The 24,888-nt window shown below is 44.9% G+C and overlaps 3 protein-coding genes and 1 non-coding gene across 7 annotated transcripts in view; 2 read left to right on the top strand and 2 right to left on the bottom strand.

Moving 5' to 3' along the window:
• The window catches only part of LOC120819567 (plexin domain-containing protein 1), a 12,475-nt gene extending 3,426 nt beyond the window's left edge, over positions 1–9,049 (top strand). For 3 of the 4 annotated variants that reach the window (XM_040177099.2, XM_078103154.1, XM_078103153.1), the window contains 12 exons: positions 2,621–2,781; positions 4,048–4,188; positions 4,280–4,349; positions 4,759–4,881; positions 4,962–5,080; positions 5,178–5,277; positions 5,476–5,571; positions 5,646–5,727; positions 5,810–5,870; positions 5,941–6,064; positions 7,122–7,282; positions 7,937–9,049. In XM_040177099.2, the coding sequence (XP_040033033.1) occupies positions 2,621–2,781; positions 4,048–4,188; positions 4,280–4,349; positions 4,759–4,881; positions 4,962–5,080; positions 5,178–5,277; positions 5,476–5,571; positions 5,646–5,727; positions 5,810–5,870; positions 5,941–6,064; positions 7,122–7,282; positions 7,937–8,062 (1,364 nt within the window). In that variant the 3' untranslated portion in view covers positions 8,063–9,049. The remainder of the gene's footprint in view (positions 1–2,620; positions 2,782–4,047; positions 4,189–4,279; positions 4,350–4,758; positions 4,882–4,961; positions 5,081–5,177; positions 5,278–5,475; positions 5,572–5,645; positions 5,728–5,809; positions 5,871–5,940; positions 6,065–7,121; positions 7,283–7,936) is intronic. The other variant, XM_040177100.2, reaches the window with a different exon arrangement.
• A 781-nt stretch (positions 9,050–9,830) lies between these two features.
• trnac-gca (transfer RNA cysteine (anticodon GCA)) lies at positions 9,831–9,902 on the bottom strand. The gene has a single exon. It is a non-coding gene; the product is annotated as a tRNA-Cys (tRNA).
• A 482-nt stretch (positions 9,903–10,384) lies between these two features.
• LOC120819349 (LIM and SH3 domain protein 1) lies at positions 10,385–18,430 on the top strand. Its single transcript, XM_040176664.2, has 7 exons — positions 10,385–10,606; positions 12,116–12,210; positions 12,310–12,394; positions 13,319–13,426; positions 14,691–14,760; positions 17,706–17,794; positions 18,162–18,430. The coding sequence occupies exons 1-7, from the start codon at positions 10,538–10,540 to the stop codon at positions 18,333–18,335; spliced, it is 690 nt and encodes a 229-aa protein (XP_040032598.1). The 5' UTR covers positions 10,385–10,537; the 3' UTR covers positions 18,336–18,430.
• Positions 18,431–19,009: 579 nt separating this feature from the next.
• Positions 19,010–24,630, bottom strand: LOC120819348 (kelch domain-containing protein 1). The gene is made up of 13 exons (XM_040176663.2): positions 24,035–24,630; positions 23,202–23,272; positions 22,988–23,099; positions 22,243–22,355; positions 22,065–22,155; positions 21,862–21,960; positions 21,647–21,721; positions 21,503–21,561; positions 21,283–21,395; positions 20,956–21,028; positions 20,759–20,843; positions 20,018–20,097; positions 19,010–19,372 (listed from the first exon to the last, which is right to left on the bottom strand). Exons 1-13 carry the CDS (start codon positions 24,134–24,136, stop codon positions 19,237–19,239), a joined length of 1,209 nt encoding a protein of 402 aa, XP_040032597.2. The 5' UTR covers positions 24,137–24,630; the 3' UTR covers positions 19,010–19,236.
• Positions 24,631–24,888: the final 258 nt, after the last annotated feature.

A 24,888-nucleotide genomic window follows, 5' to 3' on the forward strand; every position in this document is an offset into this window, starting at 1 on the left:
AGAGACTAGAGGAATCAGGGGAATGAGCAATAGGTGCGTGGGAAACAATACGGGCAGGAATAAACACAATGAGTATATCTATAGCACGCTGAATATGGTTCAAAATGATGTGGCCTAGTTCGCCGTGCCTCCCAACACCCACTGGATTTAGAAGGTGCGTGCTGCAATGCAGGCGCCGATATGGCGGACAACCCGCTGCCATTGTCTCAAAAGAAGCTGATGTGCATTTGTTAATAATTCTAAATAAAACTGCAGGATTAGAGGTTTAATTCAGACTCAGGTGAACACACGTGGTACTGAAAAATATGTCGGATTAAACAGCAATAAATTTGAACATAAACTAAAAGTAAATCTGTAGGACTGCATAATCATTTCCATTTATGTTATTCTAATAGTTTATCGTTGTTTATTGTTACTGTAGAAACCACTCGCTCTTCATCGGTAAATGTGTCACATTTGTCACTTCAGTCGTTGCATTTCTGGGCCCAATTTCAAATTCTTAAAGTCACACACACACACACACACACAGACACACACACACACACACACACACACATGTCTGCCAGATCTGATGCTATGAAGGTCACTTCCCTCAAGTCCTTATGCGTCCTATTTTTTGTTGTCAGAAGTCCATCCAGTCACACCTGCAGACACTTAAAGTGAGAGATGTCGGGGATAAATGCTCAATGTTTGCAAAAGGAAAAGCACAATCAGGTTGGCTGCGTTTCCAAAGGACTCTGCTTATATTCTGCGATAACTAACGCAGAGTCCCTGATCTGACATTTCCAGTCTTCCTCCCCCTTAGAGCTCTTCCTCATGCCTGCTGTTTGAAGCCACCTCAGCTGTTTAGTGATGATGATGATGAAGAATGACGCCATTCTGACCCAATTAGGATCCTCTGGCTGTGAAGACGTTGGAATAGCTTCCTCTAAACCCCAATCAAACGGGATGCCTCATGAGAGCCGCTTCCCCCGAGTGTGTGACAAGCTCTCAATGTTTCTTTTCTCTTGTCCCATTTTGTTCATTAAGTCTCTTTTTTTTTCCGTTCTGGCAATAGTAGATTAACTTCATTCATCTGAGCAACCCAGTTAGGTAAAGCCTTGAAAATCTCGCTGCAAACAACTTCTGGTGCAAAACTTTTAACTACAGGCGTTAATCTGTGAGCTTTGGGGTGGATGCTGGGCACATTTAGTTAACTTTTGACTGAGACAGGCTAGCGTTTTCTACCATTTCTAATCTTATGCGCTAAGCTAGGCTAAGCTAACCGGCTGCTGCTTCCTATTCACCAAAACAAACGTGACATATGTACTTCTACTGTAATTCTCTGCATGAGAGCAAATCTGCATATTTCCCAGATCGTTGTATCCATTCTGACTAACTACTAACATATCAGCCGCTTTAACCAACACATAGCAAAATGAGACCAAACGTCTAATAAGTTCACGATTAGGCCAAGAGAAAGGAAAACCTGTTGGTCACACGTTTGTGGACACCCACACACTTCTTCCCTGTTGCTGAACATCTCCTTCCAAAACAACGGACTCCACTCTTGTGGGGAGACTTTCCACCAGATGTTGAACCTGGCGCCAGGGGTTTTTCTCCCATTCAGCCATCAGAGCATCAGGGACATCAGCTCCATAACAAAAGTAGAAACAAGGACGCGAGGCGGACCCAGGGTGCATGCTTGTGGTCACGTGTTGTAAACACCGGCTGAGAGGGGGGGTCTGAACCTTCGGCTCGCTTTCCTCTTCGTTTCTCAGCGCGTCAGATTAGACAAATCTAGACAGTACATTGGAATGAGTCCTCAAATTGTCCTTCAGTGGGAAAACAGCTGGGACCTTCACGCGGCATTCTAACAATTTCAAGACATTTCATGGATTCGTTTAACTTCAACGTTGAGGGGAGAAGGAAAGAAACGCTCCAATGTGAAACAACACAAACATCAATCTGTGGTCAGTTGAGCAGAGAACAAGAAACCCACACAAATGTAGGTGGTCAGAGGGAAATACACACAGGAACAATTGGTCAATAAAAAAAGCAAATAAAGTCTGTATCATGCTTCACAATTAGTTGGTAACTACCTGTGGTTCAGCCAAAACACACTATTAGTTACAAATGTAGAGATGATAGAGGAGTCACGGCACTGTGACTTTATGGCTGAGATTGATTGTTTTCTTCTGTCTCAGTGTGAGTTATTGCTCGTTGGTTAAAGTTACATTTACATGTTCTGCGGACTTGTCTGCCTGTTAATGATACAAATCATGGCAACGATAACGAACAGATGTGGCCGCAGGGTTTGAAACTGTTCCAGTTCCGTTTAAAAAGCCATTTTACCAGATAATTACAGAGCTCTTTTCACACATTTTGGAATCGAGGACAGAATTCATGTTTTTCTTAATTATCTGAAGTCTAAACTTTGAAGCTCTATCTGTTTTTCATGTGAGTGTCAACAACAGGTGAATAATTACTCCAGGGTGAAGAAATCATGGCAAAAAAAACATCTTTGCCCGGCGGAGCTCTGTTTGTTCAAACAGGCATCTGTTCCTTCACGGATGAAATCCTCCTGGGGGTCTCTGTGTGCGCTGACTCTTCATTCACCGTGGTGCCCGTCCTCTTCCAGATGCACTGACCGGGAAACATCTGCGGACAGATGTGGGTCCGTCCAGCCTGCACAGAACCAGGAGGGACCAGCAGAACCCACACAAACACAGAGAAGCCCGCAACATCGGAGGAAGAGGACTTGATGTCAGTACTCTGCCTGGCAACACAACCCACATCATGGTGAGATCCCAATAATTGATCTTTTGCTAAGTTCATTGTTGCTGGGGCCGTGGTAGTAAAAACAGAACATCATGATGTACTAAAAACGAGATGAAACCGGAGATTGAGATCTTTACTGAGGCAATAAAACAAGTGAGAAGTAGGGTCATCATCGCCCCCTTCTGGTCATTAGAAATAACACATGTTTTGGGCCCTTTAGGTGCTTTTTAAAAACAGAGACTTACAGAGCTTTCAAAATTGCACATTTCAAAATATACAAACCCAACGTCAGGCTGAATACGGTGGAGCGTGGAATTATTTGCATGCATTGTAGGACTTTTAATCTGATTGTGGTGAGTGGAGGTTTCTGTCATTCGGTCAGGTGAACCTTTCCTGGGCCAACTTCCACTCGTTGCCTTTGGCCTCCATGCGTGTATGATGAGGTTTTATTCCGGCTCCGCGTGGCAGACCCTTGTTGTTGTGCTTGAATCAGCCTGAGTCAAATTCAACCCAAATAAATTGTGTTAAACCTTCTTTTGTTTTTCTTTGTTTTTGTTTTTGTTTGTTTTTCTTTTTGTTCCATGTCAAATCGAAAACAGACGACGGTCTCGTGCTGCCAACTTACAATGTTTGTTTAGGTGTGAGCACGTTAGCGTGCGCGCGCTTGAAAATGACTCACTTGCCCAAGGCCACATGTATCCCTGTTATATCCCTGTTATAAGGAGTTCGGGGGTCCGATCCCAGTTTTCAAAACCTCTCCACCTCCCCGCCAATAGGGAATCTCTTTCAACAATAAATCCATCAGCTGTGAGGGAAACGTGTCTGATCCTTCGCTCCTCGTCACCTAGAAATCCCACCCTCCCTGCCCCCTCTTGGACATATGTGGTGGAGATGGGAGGGAGAGAAAGTGGGTCACTCGCTCGTATGTGGAGCAGCAGCGACGGCGCTGCATTTAACTGCTCCACTTTGTGAGCCCACGGTGAACCCCAGAAAGCGCCGCGCTCTGCCACCTTCAACCCGCGGCACACACTGATAACGCCGTCAGGCACAGAGATCCGTGGGCGGTCAAAGCGCCCTAATGCCAGGTGAATGGATCCCAAACGACCCCTTAACTTTTGCTTTGGTTGTGGAAAGTGGCCGGAATTAATTGTTTGAATTTGCCATTGGATGATAAAAAGAGGCAATAGTGTTAAAAGCCTGTCTTTTTGTGGCAGGTTGAATTCAAAGCTGTCAAAGCGGCGTCTAGTTTCATGAGACCCGTCTCTGATGTGACCATGTGTCCCTCAGGACTCCCAGCAGTACTACACATGGCAGAGTTTCGGTCCAACGGACAGACGGTCGGGGGACAAGTGGGTCGATCTGAACAACCTGCACAAGAGCCAAGTCCAGATCCACGGCATACTGTCCAACGCACACCAGAAGGCCGCGGTGAGTCGAGAGCACACATACACAAACACACACACACACGCACAGTCCTATTCAGCACCCGGCCTTGTCTGATGTGTTTCCTGTTCCTCAGAGGGTGGCACTTTCCTTTGATTTCCCTTTTTATGGACACCACCTGAGACAAATTATCATCGCGACTGGTGGTGAGTTTCGTCTTTACATTTTCTACTCGACGTCCCAGCAGAGGTGATCTACTTTGCTCTTCAAATCCAGAGATCCATCGTGTGATGGATCACAAAGTTAGAGCTACTTTTTGCAGTCTGCTTTACAAATAGTAAAACAATGGCTATAAACTACTAAAACATCAGAGTTCCAACAAAACAATTAATGTATCAGAATCACTTCATATTTTGATTTGAGGAAAGGACGGGAAGTTCCTTGATTTTAAATGTTGTCCTTCATACTTTACTAACACGTTTAGGTCAGAAACAACAAAGCATTGAAGCTAAAAAGAAACTTTATTCAAACATGTATTTGAAAGAAACATACATAGTTTCTGAGTAAAAATATGAAACAAAAGCTCAAGCCCCTGTGTCTGTCCCGCCGGCCTAGGGTTCATCTTCATGGGGGACGTCACTCATCGAATGCTGACCGCCACCCAGTACATCGCTCCCCTCATGGCCAACTTCGACCCCAGCTTCTCCAAAAACTCCACCGTGAGGTACTCGGACAACGGTGAGTAAGCGTGGGCTCACCGGGGGGAGGACGTGCGCGACGTTCGTCTCTGACCGGCCTCCGTGTCCCGCTCTGCTCAGGTCGCCTGTTTGTAGTGCAGTGGGACAATGTGCGCCTGAAGGACCGCGAGGCCGAAGGGTCTTTCACTTTCCAGGCGGTGCTCGACAGCAACGGAACCGTCATTTTCAACTACAGAGAAGTGAGTCATGGATTCAGTCCGTTTTCTTTCTTCACCCGTGCACTTTTTGCGACTGTTGAAACAAACGCTGGTAGTGGAGTTTTTTTGTTCTTTTCAGGTCCCCATCCCAGTGGAGCAAATTAATTCCACCGAGCACCCGGTGAAAGTGGGACTGTCTGACGCATTTCTGGCCCGCCTCCCTTCCTTACAGCCGTCGGGTGAGTTTTTTCTTCTTCAACAACGACTTTAACGACCTCATGAGTGCAGCGCAGGGCGGCGGATTACTACACACACGGAGGGAGACACCACTCCAAGGTCTCTTCACACAGCAAATGGCTCATGTGTTAATGCTCCAAGAGCTCAGAGCGGAAACATAAATCCTGCCACTCACTAACTTTTTGTACATCCGTCTTAAGAAGCCAATCAACGTACCATCTACGAGTATCATCGGGTTGAGATTGACACCGAAAAGATTGTCAGCGGATCTTCTTTTGAGCTAACACCTTTGCCGAGTAAGTATCACCACAAACGAGCCATCGCGGCCATTATTCAGCGCTGTAACTATTTTGCATTTGACTCCCTCCAGCTTGCCTTCAACACACGTCCTGTGAACTCTGCGTCACCTCCAATCTGACCGCCGGCTGCGGCTGGTGCAACACACTTCAACGGTAGGACAAAATCCTGACAGGTTTATCCCGCGATGAGGCCTCAGAGAGCCCGGGCCTTTCTCATGTTGCTCTGATTTTTCAGATGTTCCGACGGGATCGACCGGCACAGACAGGAGTGGTTGGATTACAACTGTCCTGAAGAGGTGAGATTCCTTCCCACAGCGGGCTTGTTACGTCTTACGTCTCGAGTCAATCCTTTGCTCTTTGTCTCAGGCGAAAGGGACGTGTGAGGACTACAACCCCATACCACCCGAGGGATCGATGAGCTCCTTCAACCAGTCTTCTCCAGGGCCAACGGCTTCTTCAGCAGCGGACGAAGAACAGCACGTCACCACAGGTAGGGACAGAAACTACAGATAGGTAGTTCCTCTACCTACCTAAGAGGAACATCAGGTAGATACAGGAACATCAGGTAGGTACAGGCACATTAGATAGGTACAAAATGACCTGTAATATAATGTAATGTAAGTACAGGGACATTAGGAAGGTACAGGAACATCAGGTAGGTACAGGAACTAGAGGTAGGTACGGAAAGTCAGACAATATTTTTAGAAAGCGGACGCCGTCCGAAAAAGTCAGCAGAGACTAAATTTGCATATTTTCGGCCATCATTCCTGACAGTGATAATCACTATGTAATCATTCAGTCAATTGCTGAGGTGCAAGAAGGTAAGAAGGCGTCTCTGAAAGATTTAGACGAGGCCAAAAGCACAGAAAGTCAGACGTGTTTTAAAGACATTTTGCGGTTACTCGAAGCTATTTGTAAGAGAAAACAAAGGGAAACAGTGTAATTGCTACGCAAAGTGTATGTTGTAAACCAACGCTTCGGTTTATAGACCTAGTCCTGGTTAAACACAGGTTTCCTGTGTACCGAGACTACATTCTCCTAACAAAGCAGTTTGCTCATGTGGCCTCACTAGTGGACGGACGCCAACCGGTCTGATTATCTGAGCACGTATATTTTGCCACGTTAGATGTAAGATGTAACTATTTTACTACAATTTATTTATTATCCATAGAAAACAGCTAAAACTACAAATAGGTTCCATGTCGTAATAAACTGTAATTGTCCGTTTAACCGTCTCTGTGATTTTAATCCTGCTGGCTGAGGGCTTTATTAGTCAATTAATTGGTCGACTGACTGAGCTGCGGTTTGTAAATGTTTTAATAAGCACACATGATGCAACACAGATAATACGGGTTTCTCCTTTTGTTTTTGTTTTTCTCTCGAATGAACCACGGCGTGCGCGCGGTGCTGTACGAGTGCATCATACGCAAAGTATCGCACCTGAAAAACACTCATTCGTGAAAGTCCACCCGAGCTCTCATAGTCACTCGTCCTCACAAATATCCCAGCATGCTTGGCAACAACTTGTGTGTTCTCCTTCCTCTCAGACGTGCAGGCGGGTTCCCCGAACGTCACCGGGATCACGGAGAACGCGGCCATCATAGCCGGCGTGGTGGGCGCGCTGGTTCTGCTCGTGGCTTTGACCTTACTGGCGGTCTACTACATCAACACGCACCCCACGGTGGCGCCACCCTTCTACCTCATGCAGGTGAGGGAAACAAATGCTTCAGAATTCTTCATGTTTGCCGATGATGGGATTCTGGTACATTGGCTGATTTGAGGTGTACATGCTTTCATTTCTTTTTACTCGTACCTGGCTAGATTTCAGAGGAAATGTATTGGCCAGCTTCAGGTACTAGTTAATTCACCAACTCAGATATTTGCATCAGGAGAGTTGGTGAAATAGTTATTTTCAAACTAAACTACCCAAACATATCTGCAAGGTCAGCTGAGAATTGGTCTCAGCTGATCTTTCTCGCAATTTATTTAGGTCCATTTAGGAAATTGGTCATTTTCATATTTTCTTTTTTTATTCAAAATTCATGGCTCAAGCTTAATAAAAGTGAGAAATAACTAAACATTACTTTAATAGTTTCTAATTATTTGGAATTTTTATTCTTTTGGCTAAAAAAAAAGAAAACACGGTGATGGTGTCAATATGGACTTGTGGTGGAATTTGAGTAATAATAACATTATGATATATTAAAGTCAAAACAGGGGACATTTTTGAATGAGCATTTTGTACCACTTTAGCAGCAACTTTCCCAGTACTTACTTATACTGAAGTAAACTTTACTTTGACGAGAACTAGTCCTACGGTTGTGTCATGTGTCCTCCTGATACCACCGTCTGTCCATCGCAGCGTCGCACCAACAACTATTGGCCTTCCATGAAGTTCCACAACCAGGGCTGTCAGTCCAGCTATGCCGAGGTCGAACTCGGGGGTCACGAAAAGGACGGCTTCATCGAGTCCGAGCAGTGCCTGTAAAGGTCCCCGGGACAGTCGGGACGGGAGAAGCGAGGACACCGCCTTGAGGACTGCGGAGACATCACAGGTGGAAGAACATGGACAACCGGGGTGTCCCTCCTCCACACGTGACGGCGTCTGCAGTAACCGCCCTCGTAGTTCTTGCCAGCTTTCTCCGTGTCTTTTGCTCTTTGCCACCGCACGGGGGATTTGACATTTTCGACACAAGGGTCGGAGGCTCTGAGAGGACGGCGACCACAAAATATGACGACGTGCAAACGTACTGTACAAAAAAAAAGAGAAGAAAAAAAACATTAACGCAGGCAGACGACAGGGGAGGAATCGAAGTAGCCTTCTTACTGCAAAGCAACATACGGCTCAACGTAACCATGTGTTTCTATAAACTTTATGGAGTTATTTTTGTTTCATGAAAGTTCTATGCGACCGACGATTTGTTCATAAAATGTTATATTTCTGTTCACTTTCACTATAACAGATATTTAGCTATATAACTGATAGTGATTATAATTACCATCTTCAACCTCTCAGGAGGAGTGTTGTTTAGATTGATTTTAGAGATGCAGTTATGACTGTTTTCCTTTAACCATTCTGTTTAAATGTCTTCTAATAAAAGTTGGTGGTGAGTGTTGATAATAATCTCAGGCTTAGTGATGAGATGTGTGTGTGTGTCCTGTTTAACGTCCTGTTTAACGTCTATTCAGTGACCTCTAAAGGCTCCCTCCCGTTAAAAACTGACGTAAATGTATTTGCATCTAAACTACCACCTAAACTTAGATGTCTAGGCACAAGTGAGCTCTTGACGCATCCAATTAATGCATTTAAATAAACAGGCAGAGTAGAATGCATTGTATTATTCTTTTTTTTTTTACTTAATTCCTTTTGGATTTTTTTGCCAACTCCAAAAGTTTTGAAAAAAATATAAAATCACTGTAATCGAACAAATATATTGGACATAAGAAAATAAAATAAAACAAGAGGAGACAACAATAACACACCTGACTCTCGTAATATTAAGGATGTATCATTAGACTTTACATGAGAAGATGATGAGGAACGGATGACAAACCAACAATGAACAGAAGTGCCAGAGAAGTAAAATTGGCTTGTGAAAGTGATTTGAAGACAGAGGGTTTCTGCTATGAGACAGATAAAATTAGTCTGTAAGTATCGACAATGTCCTTTTGAATCTCATTAAAACATAGAAAAATTAGGTCATGAAAGTGATTTGAAGATGGCACATAAAGAACTTTTTTTCCAATGACATTGGGATTTTTATTTTTTAGACCAACCATGTTAGGACAACCATATTAGTAAGTCAAACAGTTGAATTACATCTTCCTTGAAACAAAAGTTTGCTTGGGTTAATTATTATTACTTATATATAATGAATGAATGACAAATTATAATTTGTCATTTATTCATTTAGTTAGTTTTGGAAGATGGCTCTTGTGAAGAAGGAACTTGCTACAGGCTCTTATCTGTTTAAAAAACGGCCCCAATATTTAAATTAGAGCAAAACAAGCAAAGCCAATTACGTAAAAATTACACTTATTGTTTGAGCGACATTAATTGGCCCACTGAAACATTTATCATCTTATCAATACAGCAGAATGGAGTAGTAATAGTAATAGTAATAGTAATTCAGGTGGAACAGAATATTTCAGAATATTTCAAATTATCGTAAAATTAGCCGATTTGTTACATCACAGATGAACGTTTTGTGATGAATAAGTATACCGAGCAACTTTTCGCGGCGAACAAAAAAAAGAGGGGGCACCCGGATTTGAACCGGGGACCTCTTGATCTGCAGTCAAATGCTCTACCACTGAGCTATACCCCCGATGACAAACGGACGGGAACATTAAGATATATATTTAACTGATATAGTATATCTGTCATATAGATGTTATTTACCCGGACTTAATCAGTCCGTACGTTACAACCTGCTCCGCTAGCACCTTTCCCGTCACCATTTCTTTTCAGCCATGAACTCTGGTCTTCAAAGGCTGCTGTACGTGGAGAAGGCCACCAGGTGTCACTGTTTATATGCACAAAGCTTTAAAAGGCTCCAACCTGCTCGTGACTGGGTATATATTACAACAATGATGTCTGATGTTTTTTTCGTGATAAAACATGTTTTCTATCGATATAAAACAAGCGTTGGTTCACCACTGAACTTTTCATCTAACTGTGATTCGTGGTTACTTTGACGAGTTAAAGGCAAAACTATGGCAACTTTGTGCCGCAGACAAGGAGTGAAGTGTCTTATAGCCGGCGGTCCGTGAAGGCACCATGAAGGCTGCGCTCTCGGCTCCTCCTCTTGGCTGTATATTAATTGAAATTTCCTGTAGGCGACGAAGAGGAGGACAACTTGTCTCCCTGCAGTTCTCCACAGCCTTTTGTTTACTGCTGGACACATTTTTTTATTAGAGAGTTTATTCATTTGTTTTTTTCGTGAGGAATTCCTGCACCAACATGAATCCGCCCTGTGGAAGATGCAATAAACCGGTTTATCCCACAGAAAAAATAAATTGCCTTGACAAGGTAAGATCGAACTCTATTCAGTTAAAGTAAATAACACAATACAATACCACAATAAAAAAATTGTGTTATTGAATTGTTGATCACTTTCATGTTGAAGCTGGGTTAAGCTCATTTAGATGCTTTTACCATGCTGAGGGGCCTGTGAGGGAATCAATTTACAATTTTATCTTCAATGAAACATCATGAATAAATTGAACGGTAGTGTGTGTGGGTGTGTGTGTCCTTGTGGAGGCTTTAGTTTATTAAAGAGGACATATTGTGGAAAACTGACCTTTTCAGTGGTTGTGCTGATACATCTGTGTATCGGGAGTCTACCAAACTTTAGATTCTCTCGGATGAGAAGACGTGATTCAAGTCACATGCACGCTCTTCAGAATACATCGCCGCCACAACTTGAGAACTATCTTTGTGTAAAGTCAAACAGAGTGATGTCTTTGGGCTACAACAGTAGAATCTGTTGCTATATAAAGATGATTGATGTGTTTCATTGAGGCGTCCGCGGGTCCTAGCAGCTTAGTTTACTACCTAGGGTTAAAATTACGCAAACAAATGTTTCCTGTTTGAAAACTCTTGTATCAGCTGACGTTGGTAAAGTCCCGCCAACTGGACGCCGTCCCTTCAGGTCTAGCGCCCTCTGCTGAAACCCTCTGACACCGCGGCTGTGGCTACGCCGAGCAGGTGCGACGACCCCGCAGCTCGACCTTCCACCAGCCTGCACCCCAGCGGCCTCGTGCTAATGTGCATCGCCACAACCTCCACCGACCTGCTGAGCTCTTTAACAATCAATTAATACAGAGACGCTTTAGCGCTTAGCATGCTAATCCGCCGGGTGATCCGTTTTCTGTTGTTTCTGGGGTGGTTTTTATTTAAAGCAACGGCCTGCTGCGCTGAGGCCAACACTATTTCCCCTCGGGGACAAAGAGTCTCCCAATCTGTCTATGAATCTGTGGACCTACCTCTTCCCGTTAGCCAATCACAGCGGACAAAGTCTCAGACAGAAGGTGAATGGACTCGCACAAAAGTTTTTTGTTGAATATTGAAGCAGATCAATTCCCAAATACAAAGTTTAACCTGTAAAGGGGCCTGATATCTGTGCCGTTGACCATGTTACTGCGGCCAGATAGGGAAATTACTTTGGTTTGAGAGTTTAAGGAAACGACCAAAGCAAAAACAATATAATTAAGAGTGTATTTCCTCCAGGATGGCGCATGGACCACAAAGACCAGAGGGAAATGTTGCTTTCATGCACATTCCATTGTAATTTTCTCATTGATAAACAACCCAATAAAAAACAGGTTGCTACTGTTAAAGGTCTGTTGATAATTCTTTTTCATGTGTTATTGTTGTAATTGTTCCTCCTTCATCTCAGGGGAGAATCAGACTAAAGGAATTTCCCTACTGGGCCGCTGCCAGTTGCAATAATGTCCTTTCTTGTGTTTTAGCTGATACCAAATGCATGATACCAAGAAACCAGCAGAACTGAGTACTTGAACTGTTTGCTCTCTCTAGTATTGGCACAAAGGTTGCTTCAGCTGCGAGGTGTGCAAGATGGCCCTCAGCATGACGACCTACAAAGGCTTCGAGAAGAAACCCTACTGCAGCATGTGAGCGTCTACACAACGGGTCTCAGCGTCCCCACATCTGCGTGTAACAGTTCTAGTAACACATGAACAGAGGGCTTAATTAATCCTCTCGTCCTCCAGGCATTATCCCAAAACCTCCTTCACCATAGTGGCCGACACGCCCGAGAACCTGCGTCTCAAACAGCAGAGCATGCTCAACAGCCAGGTGAGACGCCCACAAATCGGTTTGCTCAGTGTGTGTCCCCCCCCTCTCCTCCTGTCTCGTCCATTCAGACTTTGACATCTCTCATTAAATTCTAAACTGGTTAGTAAAGTGTAAATCTCTCCTTCCGTGTGGCCGCGGCTCAACTCGGCCTCCTCGCGGCCTCCACTGCCCTTAATCCCTGATCTTGTCACAATGTACCAGCCGGCCGTTTAACCGGATTAAAGCGCCCAAGTCCCCCAAGTCACGCAGAAATTAAAGAGATTCCTTTACAGTGTGAATCTCACACCTGCAGGCAAAGCCTTTTTTCTTTTGTTGAATCACTGATCGTAACTTGTAAAATTTGAATCATAAGAAATTAATAAGTGTGCCAACAAACCATTTATTTCATGCCACGTGGGCCTTGTAAGCACACGGGCTAGTTCCACTCCTGGTCTTAACACTGTTGAACTATGTGCAGCATTAATCGGAAAACATGGTGATCAAAAGCTCTTTCCTGATTTCGCTCTCTCTGTCCTCCCGTCTCCTGCCACCCAGTTCATATAACCATAAAAGTCTCGGCAGTCAAGGCCTCTTGCTGAGGCCGCATATTCCTCATAGCAAGAACATGACTCACGTGTGTGTGTGTGTGTGTGTGTGTGTGTGTGTGTGTGTGTGTGTGTGTGTGTGTGTGTGTGTGTGTGTGTGTGTGAGGATCGCAGATTTACTTTCAAGTAAACATTTGCAGCTCTGTTTAATATCGTTTCAAAGTGTTCCCTCCTGCGCCTAAACACGCGAGGATATTCTGCCGTCCGAAGCGCGGCGCCGCGTGTGTTTGTGTTCACCTGACAACCACATTTGGTGAAAGAAGCGCGCGTGTGCGACCACAGAATTGTCTCATCCGAGCTTCTAGAGCTTCTTAAACCTTTGTGAATTACAAATTGACAGGCCCTCTACAAGGAGGACTTTGAGAAGAACAAGGGGAAAGGTTTCAGCGTGGTGGCCGACACTCCGGAGATGCAGAGAGTGAAGAAGACGCAGGACCAGATCAGCAACGTAAGACACACTGGGACAAAGGAATCACAAAAGAAATCATAAAACAACACGTATTTTACTCTTCCGGTGGTAAAGTGACATAGATAGTTTGGGTTTACATGTTTCTTTTGTTGTGTTGTGTATAATTATATCATAATATATTGCAGTAAATGGGATATTATTTTTCCACTCTCACACTTTCATTTTCAAAAGAAACTGTATCCTTAATCTAACTTTACAGACCAACATCTGTTAGTGACGTCTTTCTAGTCAAACAGGCCCATTAACCCGGCGACAATAGAGAAAGACCCTCGGTCCAGTAGCAGGAAGTAGATTTAAGGACGGGTCCTTTCCACAAAGCGTGAGGAACAACCTCCTCCCGAGGAGAACAGAGGAGCAGCTCAGTGATCCCGCAGAGACACATTTCAGACGTTTCTCCAGGTCCAGCTGCCCTACATGGTCAAAGTCTCTCAGCTGTGGACAAAGAGGCAGCGGCGCCTCCTCCTTCCCCTCCACACACACACACACACACACACACACACACACATACCACACTGAAACACACACTCCTTTTTTCTGTCTCATGAGACTTCTGGGTGCAGAGAGGAATGACGGGTGAGAAGCTGCATGTGAAAAAGGGAAAATCTAGTGACTACTTTTTCCACTTCCCCCCCCGTCTCTCCCTCTCTCTCTTTCCTTCTGCCCTTTGCTATTTCCTCACCCTCCCTTCTTTCTTCCTTTCCTCCCTGCATTGGTTCTCCCCTACTTCCTTCCTTCCTCTCGTTCTTCCCTTCTTCCTTCCCTCTTTTCTTGCTTGCTTTCCTCTGTATTTGTTTTGCCTTCCTCTTTGACTTGCTCCCTCAGTCTTTTTTCTCAGTCTCTGTTTTCCTGTCGAGGACACAGAGGACGGGGGGGGGGGGGGGGGGGGGGAGCTGCTTTTTCAAGAGTCTTTGAACCATCACTTTTGTACAAAGTCAGAGATTTACAGGCTTTTCAAAGGCAGAAATGTGAATAAAAAGAAACAGGACTAAGTTTCCAAATCCCCAGTGAAGGTCATTTTCTATATTGGAACAAACATTTCCGTTTTTAAAGGAAAGGAACATTATTTTAACAAAGTTGTTTTCTCCTTTACTGAAACTGTTGCCTTTGTAGCAGAGCCCTCCCACCCCCCATTATCATCATCATCATCATCATCATCATCATCTCCCAGGACCTCCTAAAATGGTGGGATGCTGCTTCTCCATGTGAGGCTCAACATTCAGATTTGAAGTTGTTTTGTGTGCAGGTTAAGTACCACGAAGAGTTTGAGAAGAGTCGGATTCGAAGCGACGCTCCTCCTCCTGAGAACAGACAAGGTGAGAAAACCTCCCCACGAGGTCCCTCTAACTCAGCGGTTCCCAAACTTTTTTTCCTGCGCACCCCCTTCCATGTCTCAACCGGGTTGGCGCACCCCCAATTCACACTTGAAAAAAAAACGCAACAAAACTTTGTTTTATCGTCATATAGACTCATGTTTAAACATGCGCAAATAACCACAACACGCATGACAATAACAACATCAACACAAGCTGAATTAAAATGCAATGAATTACAAACGATCCACAACATTAAAAAGAATAGGCTCCGAAATAGATAAAATAAATAAAAACGGAAACTTCAAGTGCGACAATAAAATTAGCCTACACACGATCCACAACATAATTAAGTAACAAAGAGCGGCTCAAACATAAACTAAATTAAAAGACAATAAAAGAGAATCCATCTGCAAGTCTAGCGCAAAAGTCGCTCAGCCTGCAGAGAGAGAGAGAGAGAGAGAGAGAGAGAGAGAGAGAGAGAGAGAGAGAGAGAGAGAGAGAGAGAGAGAGAGAATGTGTTAGTATTCCCAACACCCATGTTAATGCGACGGGTGGGCTTGCATCTTGGCACAAAGCTCTTCAAAGTTTGGCGCAATGGAAGACAGTTTAAGCCGCAATTCCTTCTCAACATCATCCAGTCTTTGCCGATGTTTAGTTTTAACTGCTGCCATAGCAGAGAAACCAGCCTCGCAGAGATAAGTTGTGGCGAAGGGCATCAAAACTCTCAAGGCTTGCTTTGCCAAGACTGCGTATGATGTCAGTGACTCGGTCCAAAAATCCACAAGTGGCTTTCGTTTGAACTGTAACTGCAGTGCTCCATCAGATGACAGCTCGATCAGCTGCTCCTGCTCGTGAAATGACAGCTGTGGGACGGGCAGGGAAACTTCAAATGGGTTGCGAATCCAAGCGCCAGATGTGTCCATAGGTGGAAAGTGTTTCCGTAGCTGCTCGGCGAGTTGGTTGAGGTGTTCAATTATGAGCGTTTTTACATGCTCACCCAGGTGCACGTCATTTTCCACCAAGAACTCGTGAAGCGTAGGGAAACACGGGTGTGTGTTCCCACTCACACAACTTGCCCAGAACCGTAGCTTCTTTATCATGGCCTCAACCCTGTCTTGTGTGTTGAACACAGTTACACTGACTCCCTGCAGACTTAGATTGAGTTCATTCAGAGCTGAGAAGATGTCCGCTAGATAGGCGAGCCTTTTCAGAAAATCTTCGTCATGCATACTGGTGGCCAAATGAAACGGATTCTCCTCAAAAAACTGCTGCAATTCGTGCCGGAGTTCAAAGAGCCTTGTCAGCACTTTGCCGCGGGACAGCCAACGCACCTCTGTGTGCAGCAGCAGTGATTTGTGTTCGCTGCCCATCTCGTTACATAACAGTGTGAATATTCGTGAATTTAGTGGACGAGCTTTAATGAAGTTCACCAGTTTGACTGCGTCGTTCAGCGCTGCAAGTAGATCAGCTGGCATGTTTTTGGCTGCGAGGGCCTCTCTGTGAATACTGCAGTGTAACCAGCTGATGGATGGGCAGACTCTCCTAATATGAGCTATAAGCCCTGTGTGTTTCCCCGTCATTGATTTTGCCCCGTCTGTGCAAATTCCCACACAGCGCTCCCAGTCGATGCCATTGGTCCTCATAAAAACGTCAATTAAATTGAAGATTTCCTGTCCGGTTGTTCGGGTAGCAAGGGGCCGACAGAACAAAAACTCTTCTTGTACCGATCCTTCAAAAAGGTAACGGACATAGAGAAGAAGATTGGCCAGATTTGCAACATCTGTAGACTCGTCTACTTGCAGAGAGTAAAACTCACTTTTCTTCACACGGCTGAGTATTACAGCCAGGATGTCTTCAGACATGGCATCAATGCGGCGCGACACAGTGTTATTGGACACAGGAATCATGTCCAACTTTTTTGCCTCTTTCTCTCCAATCATACACGCCACCATTTCTTTGGCCGCTGGCAAACACACGTCTTCGGCCATTGTGTGCGGCAGCCCCTTTCTCCCTAGTCTGTAACTGAGCAGATATGAAGCCCGTAGTGCGTCTTTCGTAGACCCAACGCATGAATGAAACTGCATTTTCTTTTGGCTTTTCTGCAACTCCTCCAATTTCGCTTTAAAAAATGTAAGGGGCTTGTGACTTAAATGGCCATGCTTCGTGTGCATGTGACGACGGAGATAAGATGGCTTCAGACAGCTGTTTGCTAGAACCTCACTGCACAACACGCACTGCGGCTTCGGACAATCTGTATCGCCGATCCAAGTGAAGCCCAGACCCAGATAATTGTCATCATATTTTCTTCTTTTTTTTCCCGTCTGGTGTTCACCCTCATCACTTCTTTTTTGGCATCTCCTACCCTGCTCTTCGGTTTCCTCCCGTGCATCTTCTGACTCCCGCTCATTTTCTGTCTCTATCCTCTCCGTCTCTGTTGCCTCCAAATCCTCTCTCTCTCTTGGTCCCTCTCCTCCTTCGTGACTAATAACTTTATTATAAGACGTCCCACTTGACAGTTTCCCTGATTTCAGCCAGTTAAGCATATTTACACAATCAATGAAACGAGTTGGCGCGCATATTGCCTAGCGGCTGCAGTGTATGAAAGAAGAGCATGCGTAGAAGAAGACAGCTGCTGTCTTCTTCTACGTTTCTATCAAAAAATAATATATTATAGTATTTATATTTAAAATAAAAGCGATTACAAAGGAAATGTTTACTTACTTTCATGCTTTTTTATTGTATGGAAAAATCCTTTTATATATGTCAATGAAAAAATCCCACTTAAAAAAACTGACCGCCATTATATTTTTCCTCTCGCGCACCCCCTTGTGGCAGCTCGCGCACCCCTGGGGGTGCGCGCACCACACTTTGGGAATGGCTGCTCTAACTGATTAACGTTTGTATTAATTGTGTGTCTGTGTGTGTGTGTGTGCGCGCGCGCGCAGACTCTGGAGAACAACCATCCAACCCTGAGAGGTTCAGTCAGCCAGTCGGAAAAACGCGCCCTGCTGCTGTGGCACCACCTAGTGGAGAGGTAACGCTACTGCAGACGCACCCGCAGGGGTTAGGTGGGGTCAAGTGCAGTGTTGCCAACCGAGCAACTTTGTTAGATTCAGCAACTTTTCAGACCACACTGACTTTTTTTTTTTTTTTCCAAACACCTAGAAACACATTTAGCAGTTTAAAAAGATATATTTGGCACTTTTACCAACACATTGACCTGCCTCTAGCAACTTCCCCAGACAGTTGGCCACGCCGGTCGGGTGGGGGTCAGGTCGCAAACACCCGTATTATTTGTCATGGACTTGTGCTCAGAGCTCGTTGACATGTTGCACAGTGAATCTGCCACAATGTCACATTTCCCACAATATATGATTTCTCTGTGTGGTGGAACCCCTCAGAGACGCTACCAGGCCGTGTACAGCTACGTCGCAGCAGACGCGGACGAGGTCTCTCTGCAGGAGGGAGACCTGCTCTCGGACGTGGAGCGGATAGACGAGGGGTGGATGTTCGGGTGCAACCAGCGCACGGGGCAGCGCGGCATGCTTCCCGCCAACTATGTCCGGCCGGTGTGACACGTGCCGTGAATCAGTCTTCAGCGGCAACACTGCAGGCTTCCTCTACTCGAAAGCACCTTTTGCAAATTACAAATAAAAAAAAAAAGATTGCACACCCGCGCTGGTTGGGCTTCTTTTTTTTGCAGCGCTGAGGATGTAGGAGGTAGTGTTTGAGTTTCACAAAAAACAAGATTAGTCAAATTTCAATGTAACCGTGTTAAATTATGAGGCATCAAGAGTTCAAAGCAAACTCACTAGGACAAAAGAGGGATTTATGAACCACACAAGTGCTCTTTGTTTGCAATCTGCCTTATTTACCTTTAACGTGACCTTCAAGTGCCGCCTGACAGAAAGTGATGCATTCAAGTGCTGCAGGTGAAGAAAGTACTCAGTCTGATTTGATGCAGCTTTGTGAGAGTGGGTTTTAAAGTTGATAATTTTGCTTATTTTTTTCTGCAGCATATACGTACTGAAAATTCCTGATATTAAATGCACTGCAGTCCAATTTAATGACTCACATATTGGGAACACCCCATTCATATTTCATTAAATTATATCATTAAATTATGATGATACAACTATGTTAAATACTGTAGTCTTAATACAAATTGTAAAAAAAAACCTCAAAAAGTATTCAATAAATTAGGAGTGAAATTGACTGCCTCAAATGTAAAATAAAACTACCATAGTAATACACAACACATCACCTTTATTCAAAAACAGATTCCACATCATTAAAATGTTACTAAATCTAAACAGTTTTTTAAAAGAAGTCAAAAAAAGCTTATTTACAATCATTAATCTTAAGTTAAAACAATTATTTGACAAAGACAAAACTAAAGACCAACCGCCTTCTTGAGTCCCAAGAAGACAGTTCTGTAATAATCGACAAGTTTGGATTTTTTTTTAAAAACAGTCTTCATGCTGTGAGAACGGCCTTCGTCTCTGAGAAAAAGGCAACTCTCTTGTTGATTTGCTTGTGTACTTTTGACGGCAACCAGTTCAGATGGTTTCCAAAGCGCTCCGGGTTCCTTCCTATCAGGTCTTCACACAGTCTAAAGAGAAAAGACAATTAAACATAGTTTTTGCCCTCCGGTGGCTTTAAAATGAATTTCAAACCATTTAATGACTCGTTTTTCAGTCAGTAAAAAACTAAATCTACCTCCATCTTTTACTTAAAGTAAAAAAGGTCACTCAAGATCCCTAGACTGAAACGGGGCACAAATAAAAACGACATCTACTTTCATATCACACAACGTTCTGAGGTTCAAAACTAAACACTATTACGACCTCATACATATTCATATTTGAATCTCACGCACGTCATTTAATCCGTGTCACGTAAATATGCAACATGTAAGAATAACGTAAAGCTCATTAGCCGAACACCACGTCCTCAGTTTGTGAAGCTGCACACAGGCCGAGCGTACGAACCGCTCTTTAAAGGGTCTCTGGACTAAAACTGATTAATCCCGCGCGAACAAGCAAGCAACACGTGTGACAACGGAGAACAAGCGGCATCACACACACACACACACACACACACACACACACACACACACACACACACACGCGCACACACGCGCACACACACGCACACACACGCACACACACGCACACACACGCACACACACGCACACACACGCACACACACGCACACACGATCCTTCTCTAATAGAAACGTGGAAGGCTCAACGTACCTGAAGAGGGAGTACGGCTGGGTCTGGAACACAAACACGTCTCTGCAGTGGTTTTGTGCTGGAGCCCTCAGAATGAACACCTGATAAGGACGTTTAATAAATCACGTGAGCATTGATGAATTACTCAAAATCATATTTCTCTTTAAAATAGTGAATAGAACAGCCACATGGGTAAAACCGGCTTCAAGGACGGTCACGTTGACTGATCCAGACAGAAGATATCTACAAATATTCATTGTCTCCATCAAAAGGCCAAATATTTACTTTCCCTTATTCTTCAAACTCAGTCTCAGCTGCTCCTGTGGTGCTAACAAGTACTAGCAAGTTAGAAAGCTATGCAGATTGTAACAGCATGCAGAACAAATAGTTTGTAGTTCAATAAGCAAGTCCTGTTCTGCTCCAATGCCTCATTTGTCTATCTAGTGGTTTTCATCTCCACATTCTGGTCATGCACCTCAGAGTCCTTGGCCCACTTCAGCCGCTTTATGAAACACTTGTTCTTAAAATGCTGAGCGCCAATAGGTTTGCTCAACAAGTTTACTACAGAAGGAATGAGGGTTTGAAAAAGGCAAATAGCTGCACGGTTTTGCTGATGTAAATCCTGAGCATTTTACTCATAAAACCTTAATATGGACCTAAAAATAAAGCTCAGTCGAGTTAAAGTAAATGCCTAATACTTTAATTACATTCCCGTGAAAGTCAAAGCGGATTTAAAAATGACGAAGAAGAAAAGTCACATACAGAGTCCATGAGGAAGCACATGTTGCTAATTCCCCCAAACACAACGACATCGTCGTCACTTCCCAGGCACGCCGTGTGACAAACTCTGGGGAAGAGCAACATTTTGAGTGAATACAAATCCGTTACGCAACAATTTTGAAAACACTAAGCTGCACTTAAAAAGGAAAAAAAACACTAAATACTGCCAAATCAACTACCTGGGCTTGTCTTCATGAGGGTTCGCCATCTTGTTCCACTCCCTCTTTTGAGTGTTAAACTGCCAGGCGTCATCTAGCACAAAGGTCAGTGATGAAATGCAGGTTTCAGTATTTTGGGAAAATGAACCAGTGCCGTCCTTCAACCTTCCCCAAGACCGATAAAGCTTAAGATGTTTACAACATATTCAGATACAAACGTTCAACAGTGCCAAGGACACAGTTAATATCGAGCATTGGAAACCACAAAAGATGCAAAACAACCAGAAAAAGATTATTTAAAAAATAAATAAAAATAAAAAATGTAAAAAGTCCATGGCGGCGACTTACTGAGAGTGCTTCCGTCCGTGCCGAGACCACCGTACACGAAGAGCGTGTGGTCCGATGTGGGCGTCATGGTGAACATGGAGCGTCCCAGGGGGGCGCGGGACGGGCCGAGGTCACTGGTGGAAAGAAGCAAAGCAAGTTAGATTATTGGAAAGAGACGCCTGTAATAAAGGAGGTTACTTTCACTGCTTTGTGTGAGAAAGAGTGGGGGGGGGACATTTACAATTGAGTCCAGGTCCACGTCTCCAGGTCCAAGCAGAACATGTCCAACTCTGACTTCTCCTGCAAACATGAATCGTTTCCAAGTCGGGACAGTATTCCTCACTGTGCAGAACACAATACGTCGCTAGGCGGCAAGGCAACTCACCACGCCTCCAGAGATGTAACCCTTGTTCCCCAGAAGGGCGCTGGCGTGGCAGCCTCTGGGGGCCGGAGCGGGACCCTGGGCACAACAAGCACAGAACTGTAGTCACATAGTCACGCCGCGTGTCCGTTACACTGAAGCACGCAGGGCTGAATGCAGTGCAGCCGGACGACCTGTACGTTCACGCCTCACACCGGAGACCCGGCGGTTCCACTCACCCGAGTGTCTGGCGTGCTCCACGTCGCCGTGAGAGTGTCGAAAACACTCACTTCATTGTTCCAGCCCCAGCACCGAAACAACGCGTTTCCAACCGTGGTCTAAAAAGAGCGGATGAGACGAAAAACAACATGGATGCGGCCGTTCGCTTACAGAGACGAGAAAGTGCAATTAAAAGAACTGCTGGATATTAGTGACTATTTACCCAGGACATCTCCTCCACCACGAAGTTTGACGACGACGCGTTCCGTACCTCCCCGATGGTCTTGCAGCCGTACCCCCCAAAGAAGATTAATCTGCAGCAGAAAAAAAAAAAAAAAGGTAGAGCTTAGATGTTAAACATGAAGCATGAGGCGTTGGTCCAGCGTTTCTTCAGGACTGACCGGCCTCTGTGGACCCAGCAGGAGTGTTTGTTTCGCGGCGACGGCGTCGTTCCCTTGGCGTCGGTAACTTTCTTCCACGAGTAGCTCTCCTCAGCGAGGTCAACGCTGAACATCTGCAAGGGGGAGAGTTCAACGCGTCGCGGCAATCAAGCGGGCGTCATTCTATCCTACGAGGAGCAGCCCAGATTCACGGGTTTTCCTGTGGAACCAAATTGAAAGGCTCGACCCCGCCGGTTTATCTCAAGGTCACCTTCAAAAATCACTCTCCATAAGACCAGATTGGTTTGATCTACAGATCCAAGATCGTCTCAGAGATGTAGAACAAGTTTTAGGAAGGATGGTGAAGTCTTTCGTCATTGCGGATCTCCAATCGTTTGCAAAAGAGACAATTTACCTTCACAGACTTCCTGGTTAAATAATTCTTAAAAGAATTAGGATTTTATCTAAACATAAAGGCAAAATAAAGCAGTTCCCAAAAGAGTTTAAAAAGTAAATTTATGAATAGGAAGTTGGGACTGCTGGTTCTACACATGAAGAAAGTGACAGAAGTCCATATAGATTTCAGTCTGGAGAATAGAATTTTGTGTCTGCTGCAGGATTTCCTTTCACATGCAGCCTCTCAATACTGTACAACAGAAAAGAGCTTGGTAATTTAAGAACTTGGGAAAGGAGGAGTCACATAGAAGATTTGAGAAATGCCCTGAGAAGGAGAATGCTGCTGTGCAGCTCGAGTGTCAAACGTCACCTCGCTGGCGTATCCCACGGGGTCGCTTCCTGCAAAGACGTAGAGCTTCCCATTAACGTAAGAGCCACAAAAGCCCACCGGCGGGGCCTCCCCGGCGATCCTCCGCCACTCCCTGTCGCACCAAAACCAATTGGTTACAATTACATAAAATGAACTGACAAACATCCTGAGCGTCAATGTCACGCTGACACAAACTGCATTCTTCCCTACATACCAGGTCCCGCTGTCTAAATCACAGAGCCAGATTTCATCAGAGGGTAACATGACGTCCTCTCCACCGACTACCTGTGAGGGGCACGAGACGAAAGTATGAAAACACGTTCTACTCGTCCTCTTATCGCGCCGAGAATCAGCCAGCAGGAACTGCACGACTTGAGGCTAAACATTAGAATGCCAGATACGGTCCGAGAGACGTTTTCTCTGTCGAAACCTGTTCCACTCTCACTCACTCGAGTTCCTCTCCGAGAGCGTTGTGGTCCAGGTGAACATGTAATGAGTGCGGTTTGTCCACCGCACCATCAAGGGTGGACCCAATATGAGAGACGCCGGTCAGGCAGTGACAACATTTATGCACAACCTGTGAAGCATCACGTCTCTGAAACAATGAAATAGCTTGAAAAGGTGAGTCCTCGGCCCTGTTGTGTTCGACTGCATCATGGAACATAAACTGGTTTAACACACAATGGTGGTTTATGAGACAATCAAAACATCCTGCAGGACACTGACAGGCCTTTTTGTTGAGCTGCTTGACTCTTTAGAGTCGCTTTGTCCCTAAAATGAGTGGTTGCCGGCCTCTTGGTGGTTATATTGACATTTTTCTTTATAGGTTCAGGCTCATTTTCTCATGAGGTGAGGGACCAGAGGGGAGCCATGACACGTATTGCCCCCCCTCGTTCAATCACGCTGCTAAAAACAACAACAACATGAAAACAAACAGAACATCAGACATTAACTTTATTAGGCGCAAAGTTGAAGATGAGAACCCGGCAGCGGAGGATTCGACACGCAGACAAAAGCACAGGTAAGTTGCATCGCGACGTCGCTCACCTGGTGGCCTCCCCACACGTACAGCGCGCGCTCCTCCAGGAACGCCGTGTGGCTGCTCCGCTCCAGCCGGCTCACCGGGCCGGTTCTCTCGGCGGCATCCATCACCCACCCACCCACGCCCCGACCTAAAAATAAAAAAACTCTGGGTCCCCTTTTTGTTATTTATTCTGCGACTCTCGGCTCAGATTAAAAGAGTCAAGATGGTTCGGGGACGCGCTCCCCGGACTGTGTGGCTGGTTCCGGGCTGCGGGCGGCGAGGGGGAGGAGGTGGGGGAGAGAGAGGGGGGGAGGCTGGCGGAACGGGTTCTTCGTGCTCGCTGTCCGGATTTCACTCCTCCCATCAACAGGATAACTGGTCGTTTCCACCCTGGAATGTCGTTGCGTTGCAGGAGGAACCCGCTCGCGCTGCCTCCGCGTTCCGGTTGAGAAAACTTTGTCTAACTGGGTTCGTGCACATGTTTCGTTTTAATTAAATACACAGGTTGCACGGTTTACGTCCGGCACTTCCGGGGCGTTGTCCTTGCACGGTGACCGAATCCACTCTTGCAACCAGCAATCAGTGTGTGATTCATTTCACCTGTGCGTTATTATAACTCCTGTAGGATATTAGAAATACGACCCGGTTCATAAAATTAATCAAATGCATTTAGTGTACACCAGAATACAGCCATGATTATGCAACTGTTTAATTAATAAAGTAATGACAATATTGTAAAACCACTGTAATAGAATAATACCAATGCAGTTATGATTATATTTGATGTAATGTAATCAACTGGAATGCATGCATGTAATACTTGCACGACAACTGATATTGACTAAGGGCCGTTCGAAATCCGAGTTACATTGAACTC

The sequence above is a fragment of the Gasterosteus aculeatus genome, chromosome 5, assembly GCF_964276395.1.
Source record: "Gasterosteus aculeatus chromosome 5, fGasAcu3.hap1.1, whole genome shotgun sequence".
NCBI classification, from domain to species: domain Eukaryota; kingdom Metazoa; phylum Chordata; class Actinopteri; order Perciformes; family Gasterosteidae; genus Gasterosteus; species Gasterosteus aculeatus.

Excerpts from the sequence above, each read along its gene's own strand:
- LOC120819349 (XM_040176664.2), top strand. The coding sequence starts at position 10,538 with ATGAATCCGCCCTGTGGAAGATGCAATAAACCGGTTTATCCCACAGAA. Across the intron at positions 12,211-12,309 it reads AAGAAACCCTACTGCAGCAT|GCATTATCCCAAAACCTCCT; the intron begins GTGAGCGTCTAC and ends CTCGTCCTCCAG. Across the intron at positions 17,795-18,161 it reads TGGCACCACCTAGTGGAGAG|AGACGCTACCAGGCCGTGTA; the intron begins GTAACGCTACTG and ends GGAACCCCTCAG.
- LOC120819348 (XM_040176663.2), bottom strand. The coding sequence starts at position 24,136 with ATGGATGCCGCCGAGAGAACCGGCCCGGTGAGCCGGCTGGAGCGGAGC. Across the intron at positions 23,273-24,034 it reads ACGTGTGGGGAGGCCACCAG|GTAGTCGGTGGAGAGGACGT; the intron begins GTGAGCGACGTC and ends TGCCCCTCACAG. Across the intron at positions 21,961-22,064 it reads TGGTGGAGGAGATGTCCTGG|ACCACGGTTGGAAACGCGTT; the intron begins GTAAATAGTCAC and ends CGCTCTTTTTAG.